At 49.4% G+C, this 25756-nt stretch overlaps 1 protein-coding gene across 4 annotated transcripts in view; it reads left to right on the top strand.

Moving 5' to 3' along the window:
* The first annotated feature begins 5301 nt into the window (after positions 1–5301).
* The window catches only part of NFIA (nuclear factor I A), an 807499-nt gene continuing 787044 nt past the window's right edge, over positions 5302–25756 (top strand). Inside the window, exon 1 of one of the 4 annotated variants that reach the window (XM_069232554.1) lies at positions 5302–5650. In XM_069232554.1, the coding sequence (XP_069088655.1) occupies positions 5465–5650 (186 nt within the window). In that variant the 5' untranslated portion in view covers positions 5302–5464. The remainder of the gene's footprint in view (positions 5651–25756) is intronic. The other 3 variants (XM_069232553.1, XM_069232552.1, XM_069232556.1) reach the window with 3 other exon arrangements.

The following is a 25756-nucleotide window of genomic DNA, read 5'->3' as shown; positions in this document are numbered from 1 at the left end:
AGCAGGTTGCAAGTACTGGTTGCACAGGACACTAGTACTGATAGCATGTATTCCGAACAGCAAGGTCCTTGCACTGGTAACATGCCTTTGATGCCCGAGAAGTTCATCCCGAACATCAGGGTTCTAGTACTGGTAGCATGTATTCCGAACAGCAAGGTGATAGTACTGGAAGCATGCCTTTGGTGCAGGTGCGGTTCATCCCAAGCACGAGGATGCTAGTACTGGTTTCATGGCTTGGATGCAGCAGTTCAGTCAGTGTCAGTCTATGCAGTCAGTGAGGGATGTCTGAGACCCCTTACTGAACTTGTATTTCTGTTTGCTTTGGCATATGTCTCATTCGAAACGCTTTATACAAAACTTTTCTATTTAGCAAGTCATGAGTCATGCACTTGTGCTAACATCAGCAGTTTTGGAGTGTGAGTGCATCACACACGGGCGGTGGTTCCTATGGTGGTCTAGACCAGTGAATCCTAGAATAAAAGTGGCTTATGAGCGAAACTTACTACACACTGAGAACGATTGACTATCAGAACCAGTGAGTTGAGTTTCATAAACTGCACCATCGCTTATCCTGAATTTAGTTACACATATCTCATCTGGAATTCATTAGCAGGCCAATAGTTGTTGAACGTCTACTGAACTGTGATGAAGAAAAGATTGGATGAACATGATTGACACTTGAAATTTGGCTGTGGGAAGCTAATTGTGTCTAACGGCTTGAGTTTGGTGTTTTTATTTAACTGCTTCAATCTCGTGTATTTTTCCTCTGAAATGCCTTTAAAATCACCATCATTTGGAGGGTGTCATCTGCCTTGGGGACACCTTCTAGGGCACCAGCTCTCAACTACTGAGACAAGGCAGGGCACAACAAAACGCAAAGGGAATAACTGAATGCCACACATCTCCCAGCAGAGTCATAAAGGTCAAATAAGAAAAACTGAACCCAACAACGAGAAGGGGGACTATTTGCAAAAAGCAACATGAAGGCAAGGGAAGCAAAAGGCTGACCAGTGGCACATGCAGAAGATGAGCCCCGCACCAGTCCTGCTATTTAGTAAAGCAACCACTACCCCGACCTCAGGCAGAGAGCTGGAGAAAAGCAAGCCAGACTTAGGAATGAGCACCAGAGAGCTGCAAAAGAAGTCTCGTGTGGAGGCATGGGTAAACTCACTGCCAGCCAAAAATAGGCCACAGGGCCAGCAGGAGGCCTGTGAGTCGTTAAAGCTCGGGAAAGCAGTCTACACAAATAGCATAAGGGCAAACATGGCACCTAAGGTGACCATGGTACCAGTATCACAAAGCACATGGGTGACTGCCTCCTATGAGAGTATGACAGGACGCTTCTGTGTAGAGGTGGTCCTTTGTAGGCACACCCAGAATAGTAATAGTTCGTCTTTTTTAGATAGGCAGCAGGCTGAGTGTCTGCAGGATGTGGACACCCCTCATGAGTTAAGGACTGGGATGAGAAAGTGATGATAAGGTAATAATCAAACCTCATGGGCCACAACCGAATCCAGATGAAGACAGTTGTTACTGGTTAACTGGAGTTCCCATCTGAGAACATCCCTTTCCATACCCACAAGTGAATGCACAGATGAATTTGTCTACGGTTATTTGGCCAACTGGTCCCTCCCTCTCATGAATGAGTCAATTGTGTACCAGAAAATGTGACTTCGTTGCCAGTACACTACAGGGAAATGTTGGCAGACACCTCGTTCCTGTTTGAAGCCTAAACTTCTTGGATTGGAGCGAACTCAGATTCTCATTGGCAAATTATGGCAAAGGATATTAGGTGTCTTCTGTACTGCACTTCCGTCGTCTCTATGCGTTTAAGAAATCTTCGTATCCAACCCCTTGTGCATGCTTGCTCGAGCTTTTTGTGTCAAATTAGGGTGTTTAAAGCATTAAGTGCAGATACCTGCAATATGAATGCAAATTCGACAAAGCCCTGATTGGCGATGCTCTCATTCAACCCATGAAGTCATTCGGGGGTGTGCTGATTGAAAGGCATCTATTTACACGTGTGTTCCAAAAACGCATCTGTCAGCAATCAGGAGAGAAACATGCAGAAAGGAAAATATATGTGTTTATAGCAGCATTTCCTGTATTTTGCTAAACGTTCGCTTTGGTCCTCAGAATGTCTTCTCGTATTACTGAAGTGAAGGGAAAAAGAGTGTGGGGCTGACTTACAACTTTCAAAGACCACAAAGAAATTGTACTTTTTTCTAATATAATTCCGCGCAAAGGCAACCAAGAAATATTAATAATAATAAAAGTAATAATAACAATAATAATAGTGGGGAGGTGGAAAGTGAGGAGGAGGAGGAGATGATGAAGAAGAAGAATTACCACGAGTCTGGGTTACATAGTTTCGCAAATACCAGATGCTATTTGAAGCTAATTCAAGGACACTCGTTTAATCGACCAAGGAAGGATGAAATACTGAAAGTGAAATATATATTTTCCAAGCACACTGGGTCACCCACCTGCACATTGGTTGTCAATGGGCTGCAAGAGTGACTTTTACACTCTTTTTCAATAAGACAGATTGATTCAAATGTGACGGCATATTTAAATGCAAATGCCGCACCTGGTATGTTTCATATGAGATATTTGTTTTCTCTCTGTTTCGTTGAGGGTTGTTAAATGTCAGCAGACAGGTTAATTCGCCGTGTCTAGCATGCTGTGCAGCTGAGTGATGTATTTGTCCAGAATTGCTGAGGAGCAAAGCACCACCGCGTAAGACTACAGGTCTTGTGCAATAATTAATTATGTGCAGGAGCTTAGTTATTGGTTTATCTCTAGAGATGTGAGCTTTTTTAACAAACCTTAGCAAGTCCCATTCTTGGATCTAGGAAGACTAAGTAAGCGACCGGAAGGGGAACCTGTGACCTGCTGACCTCTTCCCCGGAAGCGTTACGGCGGTGTGCTAGAGTAACAACAAGTGGCAGGTGTATCCGGAAGAGTGGCTCTTGGAAGCAGTTCGACATTGGCTAGCCGACCCTTTAGTGACCAAAGACGTACGTGCTGAAATGCGTTTTTTGGGGCACTAGACAATGACGAATTCTGAATATACTCAGAAGAAGATTCACTCTGTTCTCGAGCTTGTGTAATTATTTACCATTCGACCTTCACGCAATGCGTTTCCATCAACTGTTTTGTCTCAGTCCTAAATCGGTGGTAAGAGGGGCAGGAAGGAAGTGACGCCATACTAAACATGGACGACAAATAAGTGGAAGTGCTGGGCACGAGCCACAGTCCAAGAATTACAGGGAGCTCTGACATGAGCTGCCACTATGATGGCAGCGCCAGCACAGGGGCAGATGCCAGCCACAGGGTGCACTGGGAACTATTTTTGTACTGGGCAGCGCCAACATAAGGATACCAGCCGAAGGGCGGCAAAAGAAGTCGCATGCTGGTCCAGAAAGCTTGGCAAAAGGGATGTCACATACCAGGGTCCTGGAAGGGACAGATCAAGACCTGCATGTCTGCTGTCAATACCGGCAGAGGGGTAGCCACCTGTCAGACCCGATGTGCTGGGAGCAGGGCCCCACCGAAGAAAACATTATCACACATGTTAATATATCGGTGGAACTGGAAAGTAAAACCAGGGAAGAGCAACGTATATTTTGTACCACGAGATAAAACCGTTATGAACGAGGGTATTGCAAGCATGAGACTATCAGCTCCAAGAGAGGGCAGTTCTTGGCGGTACCCCGTCATCTCCCTGGACTCCGGCTGGTGATTAACACTTCCGTTTCCAGTCGGCGTTATCCTTTAAACCTTGACAAATGAATTCTCATAAACACCATGCCGAGTCACAGCGTACCTTGAGAGCCCACCCCTACCAGGCGCGGCACTACATGCACAGATCACACAGCGAGCCAAGTGTGTCAAAAGGAGCGTTGAACACGTTCGGTCAACGCTTTCATCCGCATTTCGTTGGGCGTTTGCTAAACAATAACTCATCCATCAGCACGTAAAAGGTTCTGCAGTACTTTGCTGCTGGAAGAAGGAGATCTCACGGAGAAAAATAAAGTAGCCACCTGGACTATTTACTTGGCAACATTTATGGTGCACGTTGAGCTCCGTTATTAATCTCAAAGCAGCGGCATGTTAACAGCATTGAGTATTTCTGGCGGTGTTTCTACATTCGAATTCCACAATTTCTAATGTCTGTGATGGTTGTGTCGGTCACATAAGAACCAGTTTAAAGAAATAGAAAGATTGTAGTTTAGCGTAAAAGCACCATCGTCGGAGACTTTTCCAATAGTGTCACCCTTAAAAAAATCAGTGTAGAATCCCGGCTGCAATATCCAAAGTGTCAACTGATTTATCCCAGCAGTGGTACAGACATTGTTTAAAGGTACTCGGAAAATATACCTTATTACTAACAATGACGAACACGCACACTGCGAGCTGAATCACGTCTGGCTATTTATAGCATGCATGGCTGGGCTATTTGGACAGTGTTTTATCTTTTTTTAAGTCTAAAATATATTGTGTAAATTAAAATGTTATCAATTGTTCTTTTTCGTATAGATCTTGCTCCTTCAGATTTGCCTTTTTACTAGCAGCATAAAAATAAAGATATTATATTTACTCCAATTTCCTTATGTAATGAATTCAGAAATGCTTCACAATGATGAATGGGTAAGTCAGCCCTACCAGTGTTGCAATCTGTGAGACGCAGGCTATATGTCGAAAGCAAGTAAATTCCCTGGACTATTTTACCGCTTTTGAAAATCCGAATTGCGTTTCCTAGCAAACATTAGTGTGCAAAAGATTGAACCTCTGCTAGGTTCTAGTTAATGTACAAGTCTCGCTATTTACGAAGTCAATGAGCTCGCAGCCCCCACCTTCTCTTTTTAATGATATAAGCAGTGGGAATTGTTGGATTTTCCTTGTCTTGAAACAATTTTACAGCATCTCTTCCTCCCACCTCAGCTGAGGCACTACCTGACATTGAACCCCGTGCCTCAGTAAAACCCTCCACAATGTATTCTGTGCAATATGTTCTCTCGCGCAGTAGCCTTTTCGCCGCACGGCTGTGAAAGTGGCTGTGAAAAACAGATACTGAATCAGACGGAAAGTCTGAGGGGAAAAAAAATCCCCAAACATTGCATGATAGTCTCTAAGCAGTTCCATCTGTCAAGCAGAAATTTTAGGCTAATAGCCTGTGGCCATCTCTCTCTGCAGTCCACTACCTGCCTTTGTCCTATTAAATCTCTTCGTTCCGTTCTCCCAAAAAAAGTCAAAGAAAAAAAAGCTTTCCGAGCAAAGCCCGGACTCTAAGCGCCTGCCTTTGATGCAGCGCCGGGCTGGAGCGTTGAAAGGCAGCGCGCCGAAGAGAGCGCTGCGAGCGGTGCCTCGTGCGCGCACTTCACCTTGCCACCGGCTCTCTGAGAGCCTGCCTCATTGTCAGCGAGAGGGCCGGCTTTCTGTTTCCTACCCATGATGCCATATGCCGTGGACCGGGCTACATGTGGCCCACCAACATGCCAGTGCAAATGTTTCCTCAATTAGGTGTCTTATCTCCAGTGGGCAGCATCGGATGAGGCTGGCTGACAGCAGCATGGCAGGGAAACCCTCTGACGGCTCCATCAAATGGCAGCTCTGCTACGACATCTCGGCCCGCACTTGGTGGATGGTGAGTTGGCAGCAAGGCTGATTTTTTTTTCTTCTTTTTTTTTTTTTACTTTTCCACTTTCCCTCCCTCTCCGGTGTCCCAGACCTCACATTTATCAGGTTATCATTAGGAGCATTTTTTCTCACTTTTCTGTCCCGCGTGCCACGCGTGTCCCACATTGTACTTTCTAAACTTTGAAGTGTATGTACAGTGTCTGTGGGAAAGAAGCTGTCTTTAAAGGAAAGCAAAGCACGTTCATCTTAAAATTTAGCATATGCTTTTTCTGTGCAAAGAATTTGCTGTCACCTAAGAGAGAAGTGTAAACATGTTTAAAAAGAGGATTTTATTTGCATATTGTCTTTGTTTTATGGAAGGAATATATTGGGAAGGAGAACTAAAATGTTAAATGTGAACATTTATTAATGGAGGAAAACGGGCCTCACACAGTTGGAAGAGTGCGCGTCTAAGATGGAATAATTATAATTACTTTTGCATTGTTTATGCATTGTTTTAAAGGTACAATACGAGACACTATGAGAAAAATATTTTAATGCATAGCACTTTCTTCGACATTGGCCAGTTAGCATAAAAGTCTCAGGGATAAAAACATTCTGTTTACCAACTGCTGCCCGATTTGTAAAACAATAAAAGTCATTAAGCACTTTCGCTCGCGTGCTTATATGATGCCCGGCCTCGTGGCTGGCTCTAGAGATTTCTAAGTGCAGAAAAGTTGAACCAATGCCCGGGGTTGACGAGTTAAGTCGCACGCTGTGGTCACCGGCCCGGCCACAGGACCAGGCACGAACCTGGCCGAGTCCGCGCGCGTACAATGGCCCATTGTGGCGGGGTATGCTGGCCCCTCTGTGGGGAGGAGCAGAGCCCCGACTCCGCCGCCTCCTTCTCTTTAGCGCCTTGTCCGGTAGAGATCCACTCATTAACGGGCGCGTTTTGTTGATTGCTTTAATGATTATTCCCGAGACGAGGCGCGAAGCTTCGCGGGCGCACAATAGGCGCATTCTTTGAGAGTAGCGAACGCGCCCGAGGGCTCGTCCTGCCCTAGGAGCCACTGACGGCCGAGACTTCAAAGCCTCAGCACGAAGGAAGGCTCCACGCCAGAGGACGCGTTCCACGGGGGAATGTCTGTGGTTACCGGTGGCTCTGTGGGGAGGCGAACTGCGCTTTGGACCAGCAGGAGCTGTGGATTACTTGCTGCACCCAGGGTGTGTTTGTAAACACAGGAGTTGGACCCGGCGACCCACGGCGTCAGACTCCACAGCCCAGCAGGGTAGCCACAGCCTTCCAGTGCCACACATCCCATCAGAACGGCCACCGCCTTGCTGGACCACAGCCCACTAGGGGAGCCATAGCTTTACCTTATCACAGCCCACTAGGATAGCCACTGCCTTACTAGACCACAACCCAGCAAGGTAGCCACAGTCTTACAGTACCATAGCCCACTAGGGCAGCCACAGCCTTACTGGACCAGCAGCCCACCAGGGCAGTCACAGACCCAGAAAACCACACCCCATCAGAGCAGGCACAGCCTCACTGTACCACAGCCCAACCGGGTAGGCTCAGCCTTACAATGCCACACAGTACACAAGAGCAGGCACAGCCGTACAATACTATAGGTCACCAGAGAAGCCACAGCCTTACAGTACCATACAGCCCACGAGGGCATCCACATCCTTAAAACACCACACCCACCAGGACAGCGACAGTCTTAAAATACCACACCCATCAGGACAGCAACATTCTTAAGATATATAACCCACCTGGGCAGCCACAGTCATACCACAGTCCACCAGGGCAGCAACAGCCTTACCCAGTCCACCAGGGAAGCCATTGCTTTACATTGCCACAGCCTACCACGGAAGCTACTGCCTTACAGTACCACGCAGCCCACCAGAGCCGCTAAAGCCTTAACTGTTTCACAGTCCACCACGGAAGCCACAGCCTTACCGTCCACAGCCCACCAGAGAAGCCGCATCCGGTAGCACCACAGCGCTGAAATGGCCCTCATTTGGAGCACCCCACCAGAATATTCTGCCCGGTTGTGTTCTAAAAGCACAATGTCTTTCCCTCGTTCTCATTTCCACTACACCAATGCAGTACACTTACTCCAAACCATACCCGAACTTTGGTCCGTATTGTAGAGTGAGCGAACCCTCATTAAAAATAAATATATAAAAAAACACAGAAGCAACAAGAGCTGGACATCACTGGAGAGCTGTGAATTCTGTTTACCCCCTGTGGTTCAACATCACGCGCCCACCACCTCCCAAAATTCGAAAACTCTGCCAGCGTGACTGCCTGTGGAGATTGGTGTTTTTGTACTGACTCTGCGGTGTTTTGCCTGATCTGAGTGGTGTGGCGTGTCATTCCGTTTCCTGTATACATTCCGGTGGACACGTCGATAATGATTTCTACAGATGGTTGTTGCTGTGTACAGGTGCACCTTCTAGGCTTCAAGCATCCTCACATGGAAGGCGTTTTCTAGGGATTCTTGTAGAATGAAAGATGTCTGCGTGGGTGCCTGTTGGTTTTGACTTGTAGTTCCATCATATTGTCCACAGTTTTTCCCTGTTGGGCGCATATAGCCCCACACAAAACCAATATGGATTCAACTCTGGTTTCTGCCAGTGAACTCTGCAGGTTGGCCTGTCCTGGGTTATTTTCTTTCGAAGTTGTAGTTCCTTACCTGCTGTTATGATTGGGCTGTCAGTTCTTATATGCAGCCAGATAGGGAGCGCGGAGTTTGTGGCATGCTTATCAACCGGGGTGCTTTTGCTGTGACTTTTGCAGTGTTAAATTACATCCCTAATGTACAGCGCTGGCCGAGGGCTGCTCTCTGGAGATAAACAGACGGCTCTGCTCAGAACTCAGGCCTCCTGCTCGCTGTCTTTAACGCGCACCGGCCCCTGCACCCTCACAACATTCGCGTGGTCTTTAACACGCCACGGGCCCCTGCACTCTCACAACCTTCACGTAGTCTTTAACGTGCACCGGCCCCTGCACCCTCACAACCTCCACGTGGTCTTTAACGAGCCACGGGCCCCTGCACTCTCACAACCTTCACGTGGTCTTTGACGCGCACTGGCCCCTGCACCCTCACAACCTTCACGTGGTCTTTAACGACCCACGGGCCCCTGCACTCTCACAACCTTCACGTGGTCTTTAACACGCCACGGGCTCCTGCACCCTCACAACCTTCACGTGTTCTTTAATACGCCACGGGCCCTTGCACTCTCAAAACCTCCACGTAGTCTTTAACACGCCACGGGCCCCTGCACTCTCACAACCTTCACGTGGTCTTTAACACGCCACGGGCCCCTGCAGCCTCACAACCTTCACGTGTTCTTTAACACGCCACGGGCCCCTGCACTCTCACAACCTTCACGTAGTCTTTAACGAGCCACGGGCCCCTGCACTCTCACAACCATCACGTGGTCTTTGACGCACACCGGCCCCTGCACCCTCACAACCTTCACGTGGTCTTTAACGAGCCACGGGCCCCTGCACTCTCACAACCTTCACGTGGTCTTTAACACGCCACGGGCTCCTGCACCCTCACAACCTTCACGTGTTCTTTAATACGCCACGGGCCCCTGCACTCTCACAATCTTCACGTGGTCTATGACGCGCACCGGCCCCTGCACACTCCCAACCTTCACGTGGTCTCTAAGACGCCACGGGCTCCTGCACCCTCACAACCTTCACGTGTTCTTTAACACGCCACGGGCCCCTGCACCCTCACAACATTCACATGGGCTTTAACACGCCACGGGCCCCTGCACTCTCACAACCTCCACGTAGTCTTTAACACGCCACAGGCCTTTGCACTCTCACAACCTTCACGTAGTCTTTAACACGCCACGGGCCCGTGCACTCTCACAACTTTCACGTAGTCTTTAACGCGCACCGACCCCTGCACCCTCAAAACCTTCATATAGTCTTTAACACGCCACGGGCCCTTGCACCCTCACAACCTTTACGCGGTATTTAACGCGCCACGAGCCCTTGCACCCTCACAACCTTCCCGCGGTCTTTAACGCGCCGCGGATCCTTTCACCATCACAACCTTAACGCAGTCTTGGACGCGCCACGGATCCTTTCACCATCACAACCTTCACGCGGTTTTTACGTGCCACGGATCCTTCCACCATCACAACCTTCACGCATTCTTGGACGCGACACCGGCCCTTGCTTCGTCTCAACCTCACGCATTCTTCAGCGCGCCACGGGCCATTGAACCATCACAACCTGGTCTGAATCAATTTGCCAAATGTTTGTCCTTTTATATTCACCATTTCTTTAAGATAATAAATAGCACTCCTGCACTCAGATAAGTGCAATGTAGCTTTTCTTTTCAAAAATCATTTTACAGGCGTTTTACTGTTGTTAGTATACATTGTCGAGATGCTGGAAACGTTTAGTGACGAGCTGCACCGAAAATAAACAGTCCTTAGCTGCACATGTCACTGTTTAGACTGCGCATATCTGGGCAGTGCCACAGAAACTTCCAGGCGCCGCCATGTTCTGGAAGTTGGAAGAGAAGGTGCCGCGACAGCCCATTTTCGACGCATACTCCTGTCTGAAAATTTGTAATATTCAACCAACGCCCAAAGAACTATCAAGGCAGGTCCAACGTCTCTGCGAAGCGCTACATTTTGCTGTGAGGAGCGTGGGAAACTGCACAGCCACCCCAAGACACTTTTTGTTTGCAGTTTTATATAGCGCGAACTCTGCTCGAAGGTATTAATTAGAGCGCTTTCCACGAGCACCTGCGAAACTACACAAGGACATCAGGACACTTTTCTCTCAGAAAAGGATGCACTGGGGGCGTTCACGTTTAATGCACACTCCTTGTGTCAGGCTCCCTTCCGGCCTCGGTGACTGTCTAGTAGGACTGGTCCCACAGGGGCTCCCGGAGACAGAAGTCACACAGGCACCGTGACCCCAAGCGCTCTCCTCCCAGCGCCTCGCATGCCCTCAAGATACACTGCTGCTCCCAGCGGGCTGTCCCCAGGGCTCCCCAGAGACACACGGACACAGTCCATAAGAACTCTCCCCGGCCCCTCACACGCTCCGCCGCCCCGGAGATACCGGGCCCCAGAGGAGGATGCCCCAGAGGTCCTCGTGCCTAATGTTAACATAAGTTCCCAGGTATTGCGGAGTGTGACGCGGGTGGCGAAGACATAGAAGTCGTGTCATTTAACCACAATCAGAGGCGCTTTGTCCGGTTACACATAACGCCTGCACCTGCTCTCTCTTTAACTCGTTATCCTGCTCGTTGTTGATTTCCGGTGTTTCACGCACATCTCTGCCAACGTGCCCAGGTACTTTACCCACCATGTCTCAGCAACACCCACACGCGCATGCGCACACTCACCACTAACCTCCTCCCAACCGGATTGTATGGCCTTAAATTGACGTCAATTAAATTGTCTGATGACGTCATAAGTAGTGAGTTAAGTGTTTTTTAAGTGTAACCATTGTCACGAAATGGCAATATAAGACAATATAACACATTATTATTTTTAATACGACATCTTTTGTTAGCTTGAAAGAGGTGCTTTTTTCAAACAGGGAAACGTTTGTTAAAAACAGTAAGTGAAGTGATGTATATAATTAAGTATGTCGAATTGTAGAAACTATCCCTCGTTTCGTTGAAACAAACCGTGGAAGGGACAGAATGTGGAAGTTGCTCTCTCTGAGGTGCACCTAATAATAATTAAGAAAAGAATGGTGATTAACAATGGTAAAGCTGTGCAGAATGTTTGCAGGCTGTCAATGTGACGATGAAACCCACATTTCACAGGCAACTGTATGTACCTAGGCGTGTGTGTATACTGTGCGTATATATATATATATATATATACGGATAATGATTCGAGAGAGAGGAAGTGAATCTTCTCGTGGGTCACCATGTCGCCCCCAACGTAGCTCAGCAATCAATAAATGTACACTCCGTGCATCTTTATACTGTATGCATCGTTCATACGTGGTATTATTTTCATGTGTATTTGTTAAAAGTACAGATTTTTAACAAAAAACAAACCTGGCTGCAAGAGGTTATGTTTGTGCAAGACCTTGTGACTATTAGAGCTGTTTCCCTTTTTAATGGTTGTCAAATGTAATGTCCTAGGCAATAAATACCGCTTTCCAAGGGCAGTCTGTGCTAAACTGTAGCTGTATCAATTGACCTGAGCACCGCAGTAACACGCGCAGGAATGGGTGTTTATTAGCACAGTTGCCATGTACTGTTATTAAAAATCCTGTTAGGTGACATTTATTTTAACTGGCATGTCACACGGCCGGGCTCGCATCTGTGTTTGTGTGTCTGTCTGTCTCGTGGTAATATAGAGACAGGCAGACAGCGAGCCCACTGTCTCTCACTCCTGGGCATGTCAAGCTCTTTTATGTCAGTTTGCTTCTGTCCTCCGCCTCCACTTGTCACTCACTACACCTTACTACACCTTCCTCCATCACACCTGCTTCTGTCCTCCGCCTCCACCTGTCACTCACTACACCTTCCTCCATCACACCTGCTTCTGTCCTCCGCCTCCACCTGTCACTCACTACACCTTACTACACCTTCCTCCATCACTCCTGCGCCTGTCCTCTGCCTCCACCTGTCACTCACTACACCTTACTACACCTTCCTCCATCACTCCTGCGTCTGTCCTCCGCCTCCACCTGTCACTCACTACACCTTACTACACCTTCCTCCATCACTCCTGCGTCTGTCCTCCGCCTCCACCTGTCACTCACTACACCTTACTCCATCACTCCTGCTTCTGTCCTCCGCCTCCACCTGTCACTCACTACACCTTACTCCATCACTCCTGCTTCTGTACTCCGTCTCCACCTGTCACTCACTACACCTTACTACACCTTCCTCCATCACACCTGCTTCTGTCCTCCGCCTCCACCTGTCACTACTCCTTACTACACCGTACTCCATCACTCCTGCTTCTGTACTCCGTCTCCACCTGTCACTCACTACACCTTACTACACCTTCCTCCATCACACCTGCTTCTGTCCTCCGCCTCCACCTGTCACTCACTACACCTTACTCCATCACTCCTGCTTCTGTACTCCGTCTCCACCTGTCACTCACTACACCTTCCTCCATCACACCTGCTTCTGTCCTCCGCCTCCACCTGTCACTCACTACACCTTACTACACCTTCCTCCATCACTCCTGCGTCTGTCCTCCGCCTCCACCTGTCACTCACTACACCTTACTACACCTTCCTCCATCACTCCTGCGTCTGTCCTCCACCTCCACCTGTCACTCACTACACCTTACTACACCTTCCTCCATCACTCCTGCGTCTGTCCTCCGCCTCCACCTGTCACTCACTACACCTTCCTCCATCACATCTGCTTCTGTCCTCCGCCTCCACCTGTCACTACTCCTTACTACACCTTACTCCATCACTCCTGCTTCTGTACTCGGTCTCCACCTGTCACTCACTACACCTTACTACACCTTACTCCATCACTCCTGCTTCTGTACTCCGACTCCACCTGTCACTCACTATACCTTACTACACCTTACTCCATCACTCCTGCTTCTGTACTCCGACTCCATCTGTCACTCACTATACCTTACTACACCTTCCTCCATCACACCTGCTTCTGTCCTCCGCCTCCACCTGTCACTCACTATACCTTACTACACCTTCCTCCATCACACCTGCTTCTGTCCTGCGCCTCCACCTGTCACTACTCCTTACTCCACCTTACTCCATCACTCCTGCTTCTGTACTCCGACTCCACCTGTCACTCACTATACCTTACTACACCTTCCTCCATCACACCTGCTTCTGTCCTCCGCCTCCACCTGTCACTACTCCTTACTACAACTTACTCCATCACTCCTGCTTCTGTACTCCGTCTCCACCTGTCACTCACTACACCTTACTACACCTTCCTCCATCACACCTGCTTCTGTCCTCCGCCTCCACCTGTCACTACTCCTTACTACACCTTCCTCCATCACACCTGCTTCTGTACTCCGACTCCACCTGTCACTCACTATACCTTACTACACCTTCCTCCATCACTCCTGCGTCTGTCCTCGGTCTCCACCTGTCACTCACTACACCTTACTACACCTTCCTCCATCACACCTGCTTCTGTCCTCCGCCTCCACCTGTCACTACTCCTTACTACACCTTACTCCATCACTCCTGCTACTGTACTCCGACTCCACCTGTCACTCACTATACCTTACTACACCTTCCTCCATCACACCTGCTTCTGTCCTCCGCCTCCACCTGTCACTACTCCTTACTACACCGTACTCCATCACTCCTGCTTCTGTACTCCGTCTCCACCTGTCACTCACTACACCTTACTACACCTTCCTCCATCACTCCTGCGTCTGTCCTCCGCCTCCACCTGTCAGTACTCCTTACTACACCTTACTGCATCACTCCTCCTTCTGTACTCCGACTCCACCTGTCACTCTGTCTTTCTCCATCACTCCTGCTTCTGTACTCCGTCTCCACCTGTCACTCTGTCTTACTCCATCACTCCTGTTTCTGTTCTGCGACTCCATCTGTCACTCACTACACCATACTACAACTTACTCCATCACTCCTGCGTCTGTACTCCGACTGCACCGGTTACTCTATCTTACTCCATCACTCCTGCTTCTGTACTCCGAATCCACCTGTCACTACACCTTACTCCATCACTCCTGCTTCTGTTCTGCTACTCCAGCTGTCACTCACTACACCATACTACACCTTACTCCATCACTCCTGCTTCTGCACTCCGACTCCACCTCACTCTGTCACTCCCGTGCCTGCTTCCTGCTCTTGCGCGCCTGTTGTTTTATGTGCCATGTGGTCTGAGGCTGGTTCTTTGCTGTCATCCCGGCGACCGCCTTTGCGCGCGCTGTGCTCGGTGTGACCCTCGTCCGGTCCCTTATTTTACCCGCCCTCCTTGCCTGCACCAGGGGCATTATATCACAACCCTGACGTTTTAGAAGGATGATGTAAACGATCCGCGAAACACTGGCATTTGCTGTCTTCCCGCCCATCCTCACTTTCTGCAATGATGGCGACGTGTGCACTGCCCGGGTGTGTGGGTGTTTACTCCTGGTGGCTGTCAGCCCTAGCACGCGGGCCTCCGACCAGCCTGCCCTGATGCGTCTTGTCGAACTCAGGAAAGCGTCGGTTGCTAAAGGCCGCTATCCGAAAGCCTCCTGCGTACCTGGGTGCTGGTGGCACTGCCCACACCTGCCCCTCTCAGCGGGGCAGCAACGATGCTAAGGGGCTTCGGGCAGGTGATAACAATGTCTTTCTATCCCCATGTTCAGCAACGAAAAACAGTCATCACTGGTGTGCAGCGACCGCCTAACACCCGAGGGCCCCGGTGCTACTGCACCTACTGCACTATTGATAGCTGCGTCCATGGCTTCTCCGTAGTGGCTATTGCTAGCATCCCATAATAACCATGTGTTTGAGTAGGGATGAGGGGATGGAGACCGACTATGGCTAATGGCGGTGTCAAAGGCTGTCACAAGCCTTTCCTATCCCCCCCTGCACCCCGCTATCTCCTCCACCCCACCCCCCTCCGTGAACCTGTCTATCTACAGTCACACCTGCCCCGCGCAGACTGTGCAACTATTCGGACAGGGTCATCGGATGTGTGAATAGGGCAGAGCCATGCATTAAACAGTGTACGCTCACGGCAATGGACCATCTCCGTCCTCAATAAAAGGTATTACCCCCCAAATAAACACGCAACATCTGGTCTCGCGCCCAGGCTGCCATATTATGTAAAACATAATAGCGCTATGAGCACTTTACAGACGTGGTAAAAAATATGTCGTTTTCAAGCACAAAATTGTGCACGAAATGTTACAGAGTTTCATCAGTTTTGCCAAATACACAAGAGGTTTACTCTTTCTAAATTGTATTCTTTTAGCCGCACGCTTCTACCTCTTCAATCAGCAGTGAAAATAAATATTTATCTACCTCTCTGTTTATATTTTTGTCTGGTCAAGAGCCTGACTGCCTGTGCGCCCATACACCCACCCAAGGCTACCCACCCATCCATCCATTCATCCAGTCTGTCTGCCTACCTACGTACTGTCACGTGCGCGGTTATCTTAGGTCGAGGCGAGGACCCGGCTCCGTGAGTGGAGTCGCTGTCAGTAAGTCAAATAGATATCATATCAAGAGCTCAACCTCTAATTATAATGACGGGTATTGATGGCGATATCCGTATCCTAACAAGCAGTTGAACAAATAATTATTACAAAAACACACACATAGATAGATAAATAGATAGATTGATGCAGTTTACTTGTTCACAAATACATCCAACGCGTATTACAGAAAGGAAAAGAGACTACGGAAGATAACTGTTTTTGGCCAGGATCACTCATATTGACTAAGTCGAGGATCAGTGATTAGAGCGGGGGTACAGTTTACCCAAACGATTGCATCTCTTCCCGCCTCCTCATAAAAAATAAAGTATGGAGGAACGACCCGGCTTGGAAAGCTGCATTTCTCCTAAGGGAAGGCAGAAATGTTCTCTCCTAATCGCGGTTGATGTATCAATGAGCTCACAACACAAGGCGCTTGATGAAACAACATAAAGGAACGCGAGGCAGCCTCGCATCTTCAAACAGCAGCCCTTAGGGCAAAAAGCGCCTCTGTGTGGCCAGCATCAATCAGCCCCAGAGGAATGGCGCTACGAAGGGCTGCGTGTATGTGTGTATTTATTTATGCATTCTAATATAGCGCAGACCTTACCCGGGGTGTCAGAGTGCGTTACAATAGAATGACAGAACGTTGAGTACCTCAGCAGGAGAGCAATGTAACGCATGCAGGGGCGAGGCAAGGCACTGCACCTCGTGGCATTGCTTGTTAGGGGTCTCACAGGTTGCACTGTGCCTCATTCACTACTGCTGAGGACTCCATGGCTCACGCCCTACCTTGTGCACAATAGCACAGCAGCACTTGCTGAGTACTTCATATGTAATCTGTACCTCACTCACTACATACAACAAGGCACCTCATGCTGAGGATTCCAGGGGCCACACTCTGCCTCCTCCACCATAGCTGGGCATCGCATGTTGAGCATTTCAAGATACCTCACCCACTACAGCAGCGTAGCTCATGCTGAGTACTTCACATGTAATCTGTACCTCACTCCCTACATACAACAAGGCACCTCATGCCGAGGATTCCAGGGGCCACACTCTGCCTCCTTCACCACAGCTGGGCATCGCATGCGGAGCATTGCAAGATACCTCACTCACTACAGCAGCGTAGCTCATGCTGAGTATTTCACATGTAATCTGTACCTCACTCCCTACATAGAATAAGGCACCTCATGCCGAGGATTCCAGGGGCCACACTCTGCCTCCTTCACCACAGCTGGGCATCGCATGCGGAGCATTGCAAGATACCTCACTCACTACAGCAGCGTAGCTCATGCTGAGGTTTTCACAGAGAGCACTATACCTCACACATTACTGTGAACTGCGGACTCTACAGATCAGGTCAGACATCACTCACCATCACTGCATGCCCAGTGCCCTACACCTCACTCACTACAGCGAGGTACCGCACGCCGATGGCTTTCTGGACCACAGTACAACCCAGTCACCGTAGCTAGGCACTGCCGGCTGTTCCGCAGGGTGGCCATGCCAGGGACCTCACAGGGCATACTGCACTGCGCCTCATTCACTACAGCCAGGCACCGCAAGCTAAACGTTGCTCGAAGTACCGCATAGCTTACTCATTACAGCAAGGCACTGCATGCTAAGTATTCCAGGGGTACACTGTACCTTGCTTACTACAGCGAGGCACATCCTGCTGAGAATTTCGAAAGTCACACTGTACCTCGCTCACCATAGCCAGGCACCGCATGCTGAACATTCCAGAGAATACACTTCACCTTACAGCAAGGCACTGCTCGCTCAGAGTGGTTTACACCGTACTCGTTACACCGAGGATTTCACAGGGGACACTATACCTCACTCATCACAGCAAGGCACAGCATGCTGAGGATCTCATAGGTCAATATACCTTCTTCATTACAGCAAGGCACTGCATGCCGAGGATTTCACTGGGTACACTATGCCCAACTCACCACGGCTCAGCGCTTCAGGCTGAGGATTTCACAGGGTACACTATTCCAAACTCACTACAGCTCAGCGCTTCAGGTTGAGGATTTCACTGGGTACACTATTCCAAACTCACCACAGCTCAGCGCTTCAGGCTCAGGATTTCACAAGGTACACTATGCCCAACTCACCACGGCTCAGCGCTTCAGGCAGAGGATTTCACTGGGTACACTATTCCAAACTCACTACAGCTCAGCGCTTCAGGTTGAGGATTTCACTGGGTACACTATGCCCAACTCACCACAGCTCAGCGCTTCAGGTTGAGGATTTCACTGGGTACACTATGCCCAACTCACCACGGCTCAGCGCTTCAGGGTGAGGATTTCACTGGGTACACTATTCCAAACTCACCACGGCTCAGCGCTTCAGGCTGAGGATTTCACTGGGTACACTATTCCAAACTCACCACGGCTCAGCGCTTCAGGCTGAGGATTTCACTGGGTACACTATTCCAAACTCACCACGGCTCAGCGCTTCAGGCTGAGGATTTCACTGGGTACACTATTCCAAACTCACCACGGCTCAGCGCTTCAGGCTGAGGATTTCACAGGGTACACTATTCCAAACTCACCACGGCTCAGCGCTTCAGGCTGAGGATTTCACTGGGTACACTATTCCAAACTCACCACGGCTCAGCGCTTCAGGCTGAGGATTTCACTGGGTACACTATTCCAAACTCACCACGGCTCAGCGCTTCAGCCTGAGGATTTCACTGTGTACACTATTCCAAACTCAGCTCAGCGCTTCAGGCTGAGGATTTCACTGGGTACACTATTCCAATCTCAACACGGCTCAGCACTTCAGGTTGAGGATTTTACTGGGTACACTATGCCCAACTCACCACGGCTCAGCGCTTCAGGCTGAGGATTTCACTGGGTACATTATGCCCAACTCACCACGGCTCAGCGTTTCAGGCTGAGGATTTAACTGGGTACACTATGCCCAACTTACCACGGGTCAGCGCTTCAGGCTGAGGATTTAACTGGGTACACTATTCCAAACGCACCACGGCTCAGTGCTTCAGGCTGAGAATTTCACTGGGTACACTATGCCCAACTCACCACAACTCAGCACTTCAGGCTCAGGAATTCACAAGGTACACTATGCCCAACTCACCACGGCTCAGCGCTTCAGGCTGAGGATTTCACTGGGTTCTCTATTCCAAACTCACCACGGCTCAGCGCTTCAGGCTGAGGATTTCACTGGGTACTCTATTCCAAACTCACCACGGCTCAGCGCTTCAGGCGGAGGATTTCACTGGGTACACTATTTCAAACTCACTACAGCTCAGCGCTTCAGGTTGAGGATTTCACTGGGTACACTATGCCCAACTCACCACGGCTCAGCACTTCAGGTTGAGAATTTTACTGGGTACACTATTCCAAACTCACCACGGCTCAGCGCTTCAGGTTGAGGATTTCACTGGGTACACTATGCCCAACTCACCACGGCTCAGCGCTTCAGGCTGAGGATTTCACAGGGTACACTAGGCCCAACTCACCACGGCTCAGCGCTTCAGGCTGAGGATTTCACAGGGTACACTATGCCTAACTCACCACGGCTCAGCACTTCAGGCTGAGTATTTCACAGGGTACACTATGCCCAACTCACCACGGCTCAGCGCTTCAGGTTGAGGATTTCACTGGGTACACTATGCCCAACTCACCACGGGTCAGCGCTTCAGGCTGAGGATTTCACTGGGTACACTAGGCCCAACTCACCACAGCTCAGCGTTTCAGGCTGAGGATCTCACTGGGTACACTATGCCCAACTCACCACGGCCCAGCGCTTCAGGTTGAGGATTTCACTGGGTACACTATGCCCAACTCACCACAGCTCAGCGTTTCAGGATGAGGATTTAACTGGGTACACTATTCCAAACTCACCTCGGCTCAGCACTTCAGGTTGAGGATTTCACAGGGTACACTATGCCCAACTCACCACGGCTCAGCGCTTCAGGCTGAGGATTTCACTGGGTACACTATTCCAATCTCAACACGGCTCAGCACTTCAGGTTGAGGATTTTACTGGGTACACTATGCCCAACTCACCACGGCTCAGCGCTTCAGGCTGAGGATTTCACTGGGTAAACTATGCCCAACTCACCACGGCTCAGCGCTTCAGGATGAGGATTTCACTGGGTACATTATGCCCAACTCACCACAGCTCAGCGTTTCAGGCTGAGGATTTAACTGGGTACACTATGCCCAACTTACCACGGCTCAGCGCTTCAGGCTGAGGATTTAACTGGGTACACTATTCCAAACTCACCACGGCTCAGCGCTTCAGGCTGAGAATTTCACTGGGTACACTATGCCCAACTCACCACAACTCAGCACTTCAGGCTCAGGAATTCACAAGGTACACTATGCCCAACTCACCACGGCTCAGCGCTTCAGGCTGAGGATTTCACTGGGTTCTCTATTCCAAACTCAGCACGGCTCAGCGCTTCAGGCTGAGGATTTCACTGGGTACTCTATTCCAAACTCACCACGGCTCAGCGCTTCAGGCGGAGGATTTCACTGGGTACACTATTTCAAACTCACTACAGCTCAGCGCTTCAGGTTGAGGATTTCACTGGGTACACTATGCCCAACTCACCACGGCTCAGCACTTCAGGTTGAGGATTTTACTGGGTACACTATTCCAAACTCACCACGGCTCAGCGCTTCAGGTTGAGGATTTCACTGGGTACACTATGCCCAACTCACCACGGCTCAGCGCTTCAGGCTGAGGATTTCACAGGGTACACTAGGCCCAACTCACCACGGCTCAGCGCTTCAGGCTGAGGATTTCACAGGGTACACTATGCCTAACTCACCACGGCTCAGCGCTTCAGGCTGAGGATTTCACTGGGTACACTATTCCAAACTCACCACGGCTCAGCGCTTCAGGCTGAGGATTTCACTGGGTACACTATTCCAAACTCACCACGGCTCAGCGCTTCAGGCTGAGGATTTCACTGGGTACACTATTCCAAACTCACCACGGCTCAGCGCTTCAGGCTGAGGATTTCACTGGGTACACTATTCCAAACTCTCCACGGCTCAGCGCTTCAGGCTGAGGATTTCACTGGGTACACTATTCCAAACTCACCACGGCTCAGCGCTTCAGGCTGAGGATTTCACAGGGTACACTATTCCAAACTCACCACGGCTCAGCGCTTCAGGCTGAGGATTTCACTGGGTACACTATTCCAAACTCACCACGGCTCAGCGCTTCAGGCTGAGGATTTCACTGGGTACACTATTCCAAACTCACCACGGCTCAGCGCTTCAGCCTGAAGATTTCACTGTGTACACTATTCCAAACTCAGCTCAGCGCTTCAGGCTGAGGATTTCACTGGGTACACTATTCCAATCTCAACACGGCTCAGCACTTCAGGTTGAGGATTTTACTGGGTACACTATGCCCAACTCACCACAGCTCAGCGCTTCAGGCTGAGGATTTCACTGGGTACATTATGCCCAACTCACCACAGCTCAGCGTTTCAGGCTGAGGATTTAACTGGGTACACTATGCCCAACTTACCACGGGTCAGCGCTTTAGGCTGAGGATTTAACTGGGTACACTATTCCAAACGCACCACGGCTCAGTGCTTCAGGCTGAGAATTTCACTGGGTACACTATGCCCAACTCACCACAACTCAGCACTTCAGGCTCAGGAATTCACAAGGTACACTATGCCCAACTCACCACGGCTCAGCGCTTCAGGCTGAGGATTTCACTGGGTTCTCTATTCCAAACTCACCACGGCTCAGCGCTTCAGGCTGAGGATTTCACTGGGTACTCTATTCCAAACTCACCACGGCTCAGCGCTTCAGGCGGAGGATTTCACTGGGTACACTATTTCAAACTCACTACAGCTCAGCGCTTCAGGTTGAGGATTTCACTGGGTACACTATGCCCAACTCACCACGGCTCAGCACTTCAGGTTGAGGATTTTACTGGGTACACTATTCCAAACTCACCACGGCTCAGCGCTTCAGGTTGAGGATTTCACTGGGTACACTATGCCCAACTCACCACGGCTCAGTGCTTCAGGCTGAGGATTTCACAGGGTACACTAGGCCCAGCTCACCACGGCTCAGCGCTTCAGGCTGAGGATTTCACAGGGTACACTATGCCTAACTCACCACGGCTCAGCACTTCAGGCTGAGTATTTCACAGGGTACACTATGCCCAACTCACCACGGCTCAGCGCTTCAGGTTGAGGATTTCACTGGGTACACTATGCCCAACTCACCACGGGTCAGCGCTTCAGGCTGAGGATTTCACTGGGTACACTAGGCCCAACTCACCACAGCTCAGCGTTTCAGGCTGGGGATCTCACTGGGTACACTATGCCCAACTCACCACAGCCCAGCGCTTCAGGTTGAGGATTTCACTGGGTACACTATGCCCAACTCACCACAGCTCAGCGTTTCAGGCTGAGGATTTAACTGGGTACACTATTCCAAACTCACCACGGCTCAGCACTTCAGGTTGAGGATTTCACAGGGTACACTATGCCCAACTCACCACGGCTCAGCGCTTCAGGCTGAGGATTTCACTGGGTACACTATTCCAATCTCAACACGGCTCAGCACTTCAGGTTGAGTATTTTACTGGGTACACTATGCCCAACTCACCACGGCTCAGCGCTTCAGGCTGAGGATTTCACTGGGTAAACTATGCCCAACTCACCACGGCTCAGCGCTTCAGGTTGAGGATTTCACTGGGTACATTATGCCCAACTCACCACAGCTCAGCGTTTCAGGCTGAGGATTTAACTGGGTACACTATGCCCAACTTACCACGGCTCAGCGCTTCGGGCTGAGGATTTAACTGGGTACACTATTCCAAACTCACCACGGCTCAGCGCTTCAGGCTGAGAATTTCACTGGGTACACTATGCCCAACTCACCACAACTCAGCACTTCAGGCTCAGGAATTCACAAGGTACACTATGCCCAACTCACCACGGCTCAGCGCTTCAGGCTGAGGATTTCACTGGGTACTCTATTCCAAACTCACCACGGCTCAGCGCTTCAGGCGGAGGATTTCACTGGGTACACTATTTCAAGCTCACTACAGCTCAGCGCTTCAGGTTGAGGATTTCACTGGGTACACTATGCCCAACTCACCACAGCTCAGCACTTCAGGTTGAGGATTTTACTGGGTACACTATTCCAAACTCACCACGGCTCAGCGCTTCAGGTTGAGGATTTCACTGGGTACACTATGCCCAACTCACCACGGCTCAGCGCTTCAGGCTGAGGATTTCACAGGGTACACTAGGCCCAACTCACCACGGCTCAGCGCTTCAGGCTGAGGATTTCACAGGGTACACTATGCATAACTCACCACGGCTCAGCGCTTCAGGCTGAGGATTTCACAGTGTACACTATGCCCAACTCACCACGGCTCAGCGCTTCAGGTTGAGGATTTCACTGGGTACACTATGCCCAACTCACCACGGGTCAGCGCTTCAGGCTGAGGATTTCACTGGGTACACTAGGCCCAACTCACCACGGCTCAGCGTTTCAGGCTGAGGATCTCACTGGGTACACTATGCCCAACTCACCACAGCTCAGCGCTTCAGGTTGAGGATTTCACTGGGTACACTATGCCCAACTCACCACGGCTCAGCGTTTCAGGCTGAGGATTTAACTGGGTACACTATTCCAAACTCACCACGGCTCAGCGCTTCAGGTTGAGGATTTCACAGGGTACACTATGCCCAACTCACCACGGCACAGCGCTTCAGGCTGAGGATTTCACTGGGTACACTATTCCAAACTCACCACAGCTCAGCGTTTCAGGCTCAGGATTTCACTGGGTACACTATTCCAAACTCAACATGGCTCCGCACTTCAGGTTGAGGATTTCACTGGGTACACTATGCCCAACTCCCCACGGCTCAGCGCTTCAGAGTGAGCATCTCACAGGGACACTAGATTTCATTTACTAAAGCAAGGCACTGCATGTTGATATCTCACACGCTCGCAAAAAGTATCTTATTCAGTACTTCTTGCTTGCTGATCATTTTATAGAATACATTATACATCACTAGCTGTAGCAAGGCACTGCAAGGTCACACTCTACCTCACTCACTATGAGGCACCACTTGCTGAGAGCTTCTCATGGGACACTGCATTCCTCACTGGTAAGTACCACATACTGTGGATCTCAAGGAGAGACTGCACGATGTTCATGCCAGCTCAGCACCACATCTACCACAGCAAGACAAGGATGCAGAGGAGATCACAGTGCACATGAAGGCGATCCTTGCCTTCACAATGAGAGGTGACCGCAATATACATATTCTAGATGTGCAGCCCTGGACCATGAAAATGCCTTCTGCAAGCCAGAGCACAAGGTTCAACAAATTATTGGTGGGGCATGCCACTTCATTATGAGCGACAGAAGGCCAGATGCCCTGCTTGGTATGCAGGAGGCCCTACCCATGGACCCGCCTTCCAAACAAAGGACACAGGATGGCCATACCACCCCTGTCCACAAAGTCATAAATGCAGCTCTAACTGAATCTGTTTGCATAGCATGTGATGTGCTTCATATTCATGTAAATATATTTAAAAAAATACAATATATCTATTCATATATAAGCTACACATTGAGGGCTATCAACTTTTTTTGCAAAACAGCGGTGTGTGTTTGAAATACTGCATCTACGTTTAAAAAATAATGCATTTATATATAACTGTTCAGCTCTACATGCATGCAGTAAAACAGCCATTAAGGAATGCAGAACTATTATTCTTTGTATAGAAATGTCCTCAAATTAAAATGATCGACAAGGGATTGTGTATGTCAGATGCATGTATTTGTGATGCTCTAGATGTAGCATACCAATGGGCAAGGGTGCCATTGTTCACCCAGGCATCTGAGAGCTTTGTTATCATGTTATATTGTTATGAGTGTAGAGCAATATAAAACGTAGGCCCTGATATAGAGTCTGTGGGAGTGGTTACTCCATCACAACTGTGACAGATAACCCTTCTGCTGAAATATAGATCCCATAGGACAGAGCGGGATTTATATTTTGGCAGACGGAATATCAGTCACCATTGTGACGAAGTAACCCCTCTGCCAAAGTCTAATTCAGGCCCATAGGCAGGGAGGTGGTGTTCGCTAGAAATTTGAAACTCACTAGAGTTAACAATGCTTTCACTTCCAAAAGAAAAGGTGTTTTATTTTACACACTATTACATATGAAAATATATTTGAACCTGAACATCAAACAATGTAAAAGGTTTTTGCACGCAAACCAAATTTTGCTTACTGGCTTTGACAATAGGGTTTGCACCGTCAATTACAACTGACTACTGACTTTCATTAAGAGAGAGTGTTCTCTATAATTAAGCTCTTAACTAATGGCTTTAGGACTCGGAGGCCGCCATAGGGCCCTTACCCCTTTAATAAGGGGCTTAGTGATGTAACATAAGGTCACCGAGCAGTGTTATCGTTGAGGAGGCAGCTACACCCGTTCCACCACAGCCTCATCCTCCTTGTGTACATGTGTGGTGTGTGTCCAGCAAGTGGGCCCTGCTCTAGAAAAAGCACATGGGTACACAGTCCCCTTTCAGACTAGGACCATGTAGAAATAAGCTGTTCTCAGTGAGAGGTGTACTGAAAGCAGTTGAGGCTATGGCACACAAGAGCCTCCTCTGTCAGGCCGACCTCTGCTTAATCAATTCTTCCTTTTATTCCCAGAGGCCCATCATCGACATTAGCAAACAAAGCAAGAGAATCCAAAGCACACTTGCTAGCCACTAGCCACATAGCCAACAAACAACAGCAAACAAGGAGGCATGGGCACAACAAAGAACACATGCAGGCCTATGGACATTGACTTCACAAAATGGCCCCTAGCCACATGGCAGGGAGTGTGAAGCCAAATAGTGGCCTATTAAACACACTCACATACACTGGCCAGACAAAGGAGGCATGGAAACACTGAAGA

Source organism: Pleurodeles waltl, chromosome 4_2, assembly GCF_031143425.1.
Source record: "Pleurodeles waltl isolate 20211129_DDA chromosome 4_2, aPleWal1.hap1.20221129, whole genome shotgun sequence".
NCBI lineage: Eukaryota > Metazoa > Chordata > Amphibia > Caudata > Salamandridae > Pleurodeles > Pleurodeles waltl.
The sequence above is the reverse complement of the archived record's forward strand: the minus strand, read 5'-3'. Positions and strand labels throughout refer to the sequence as shown.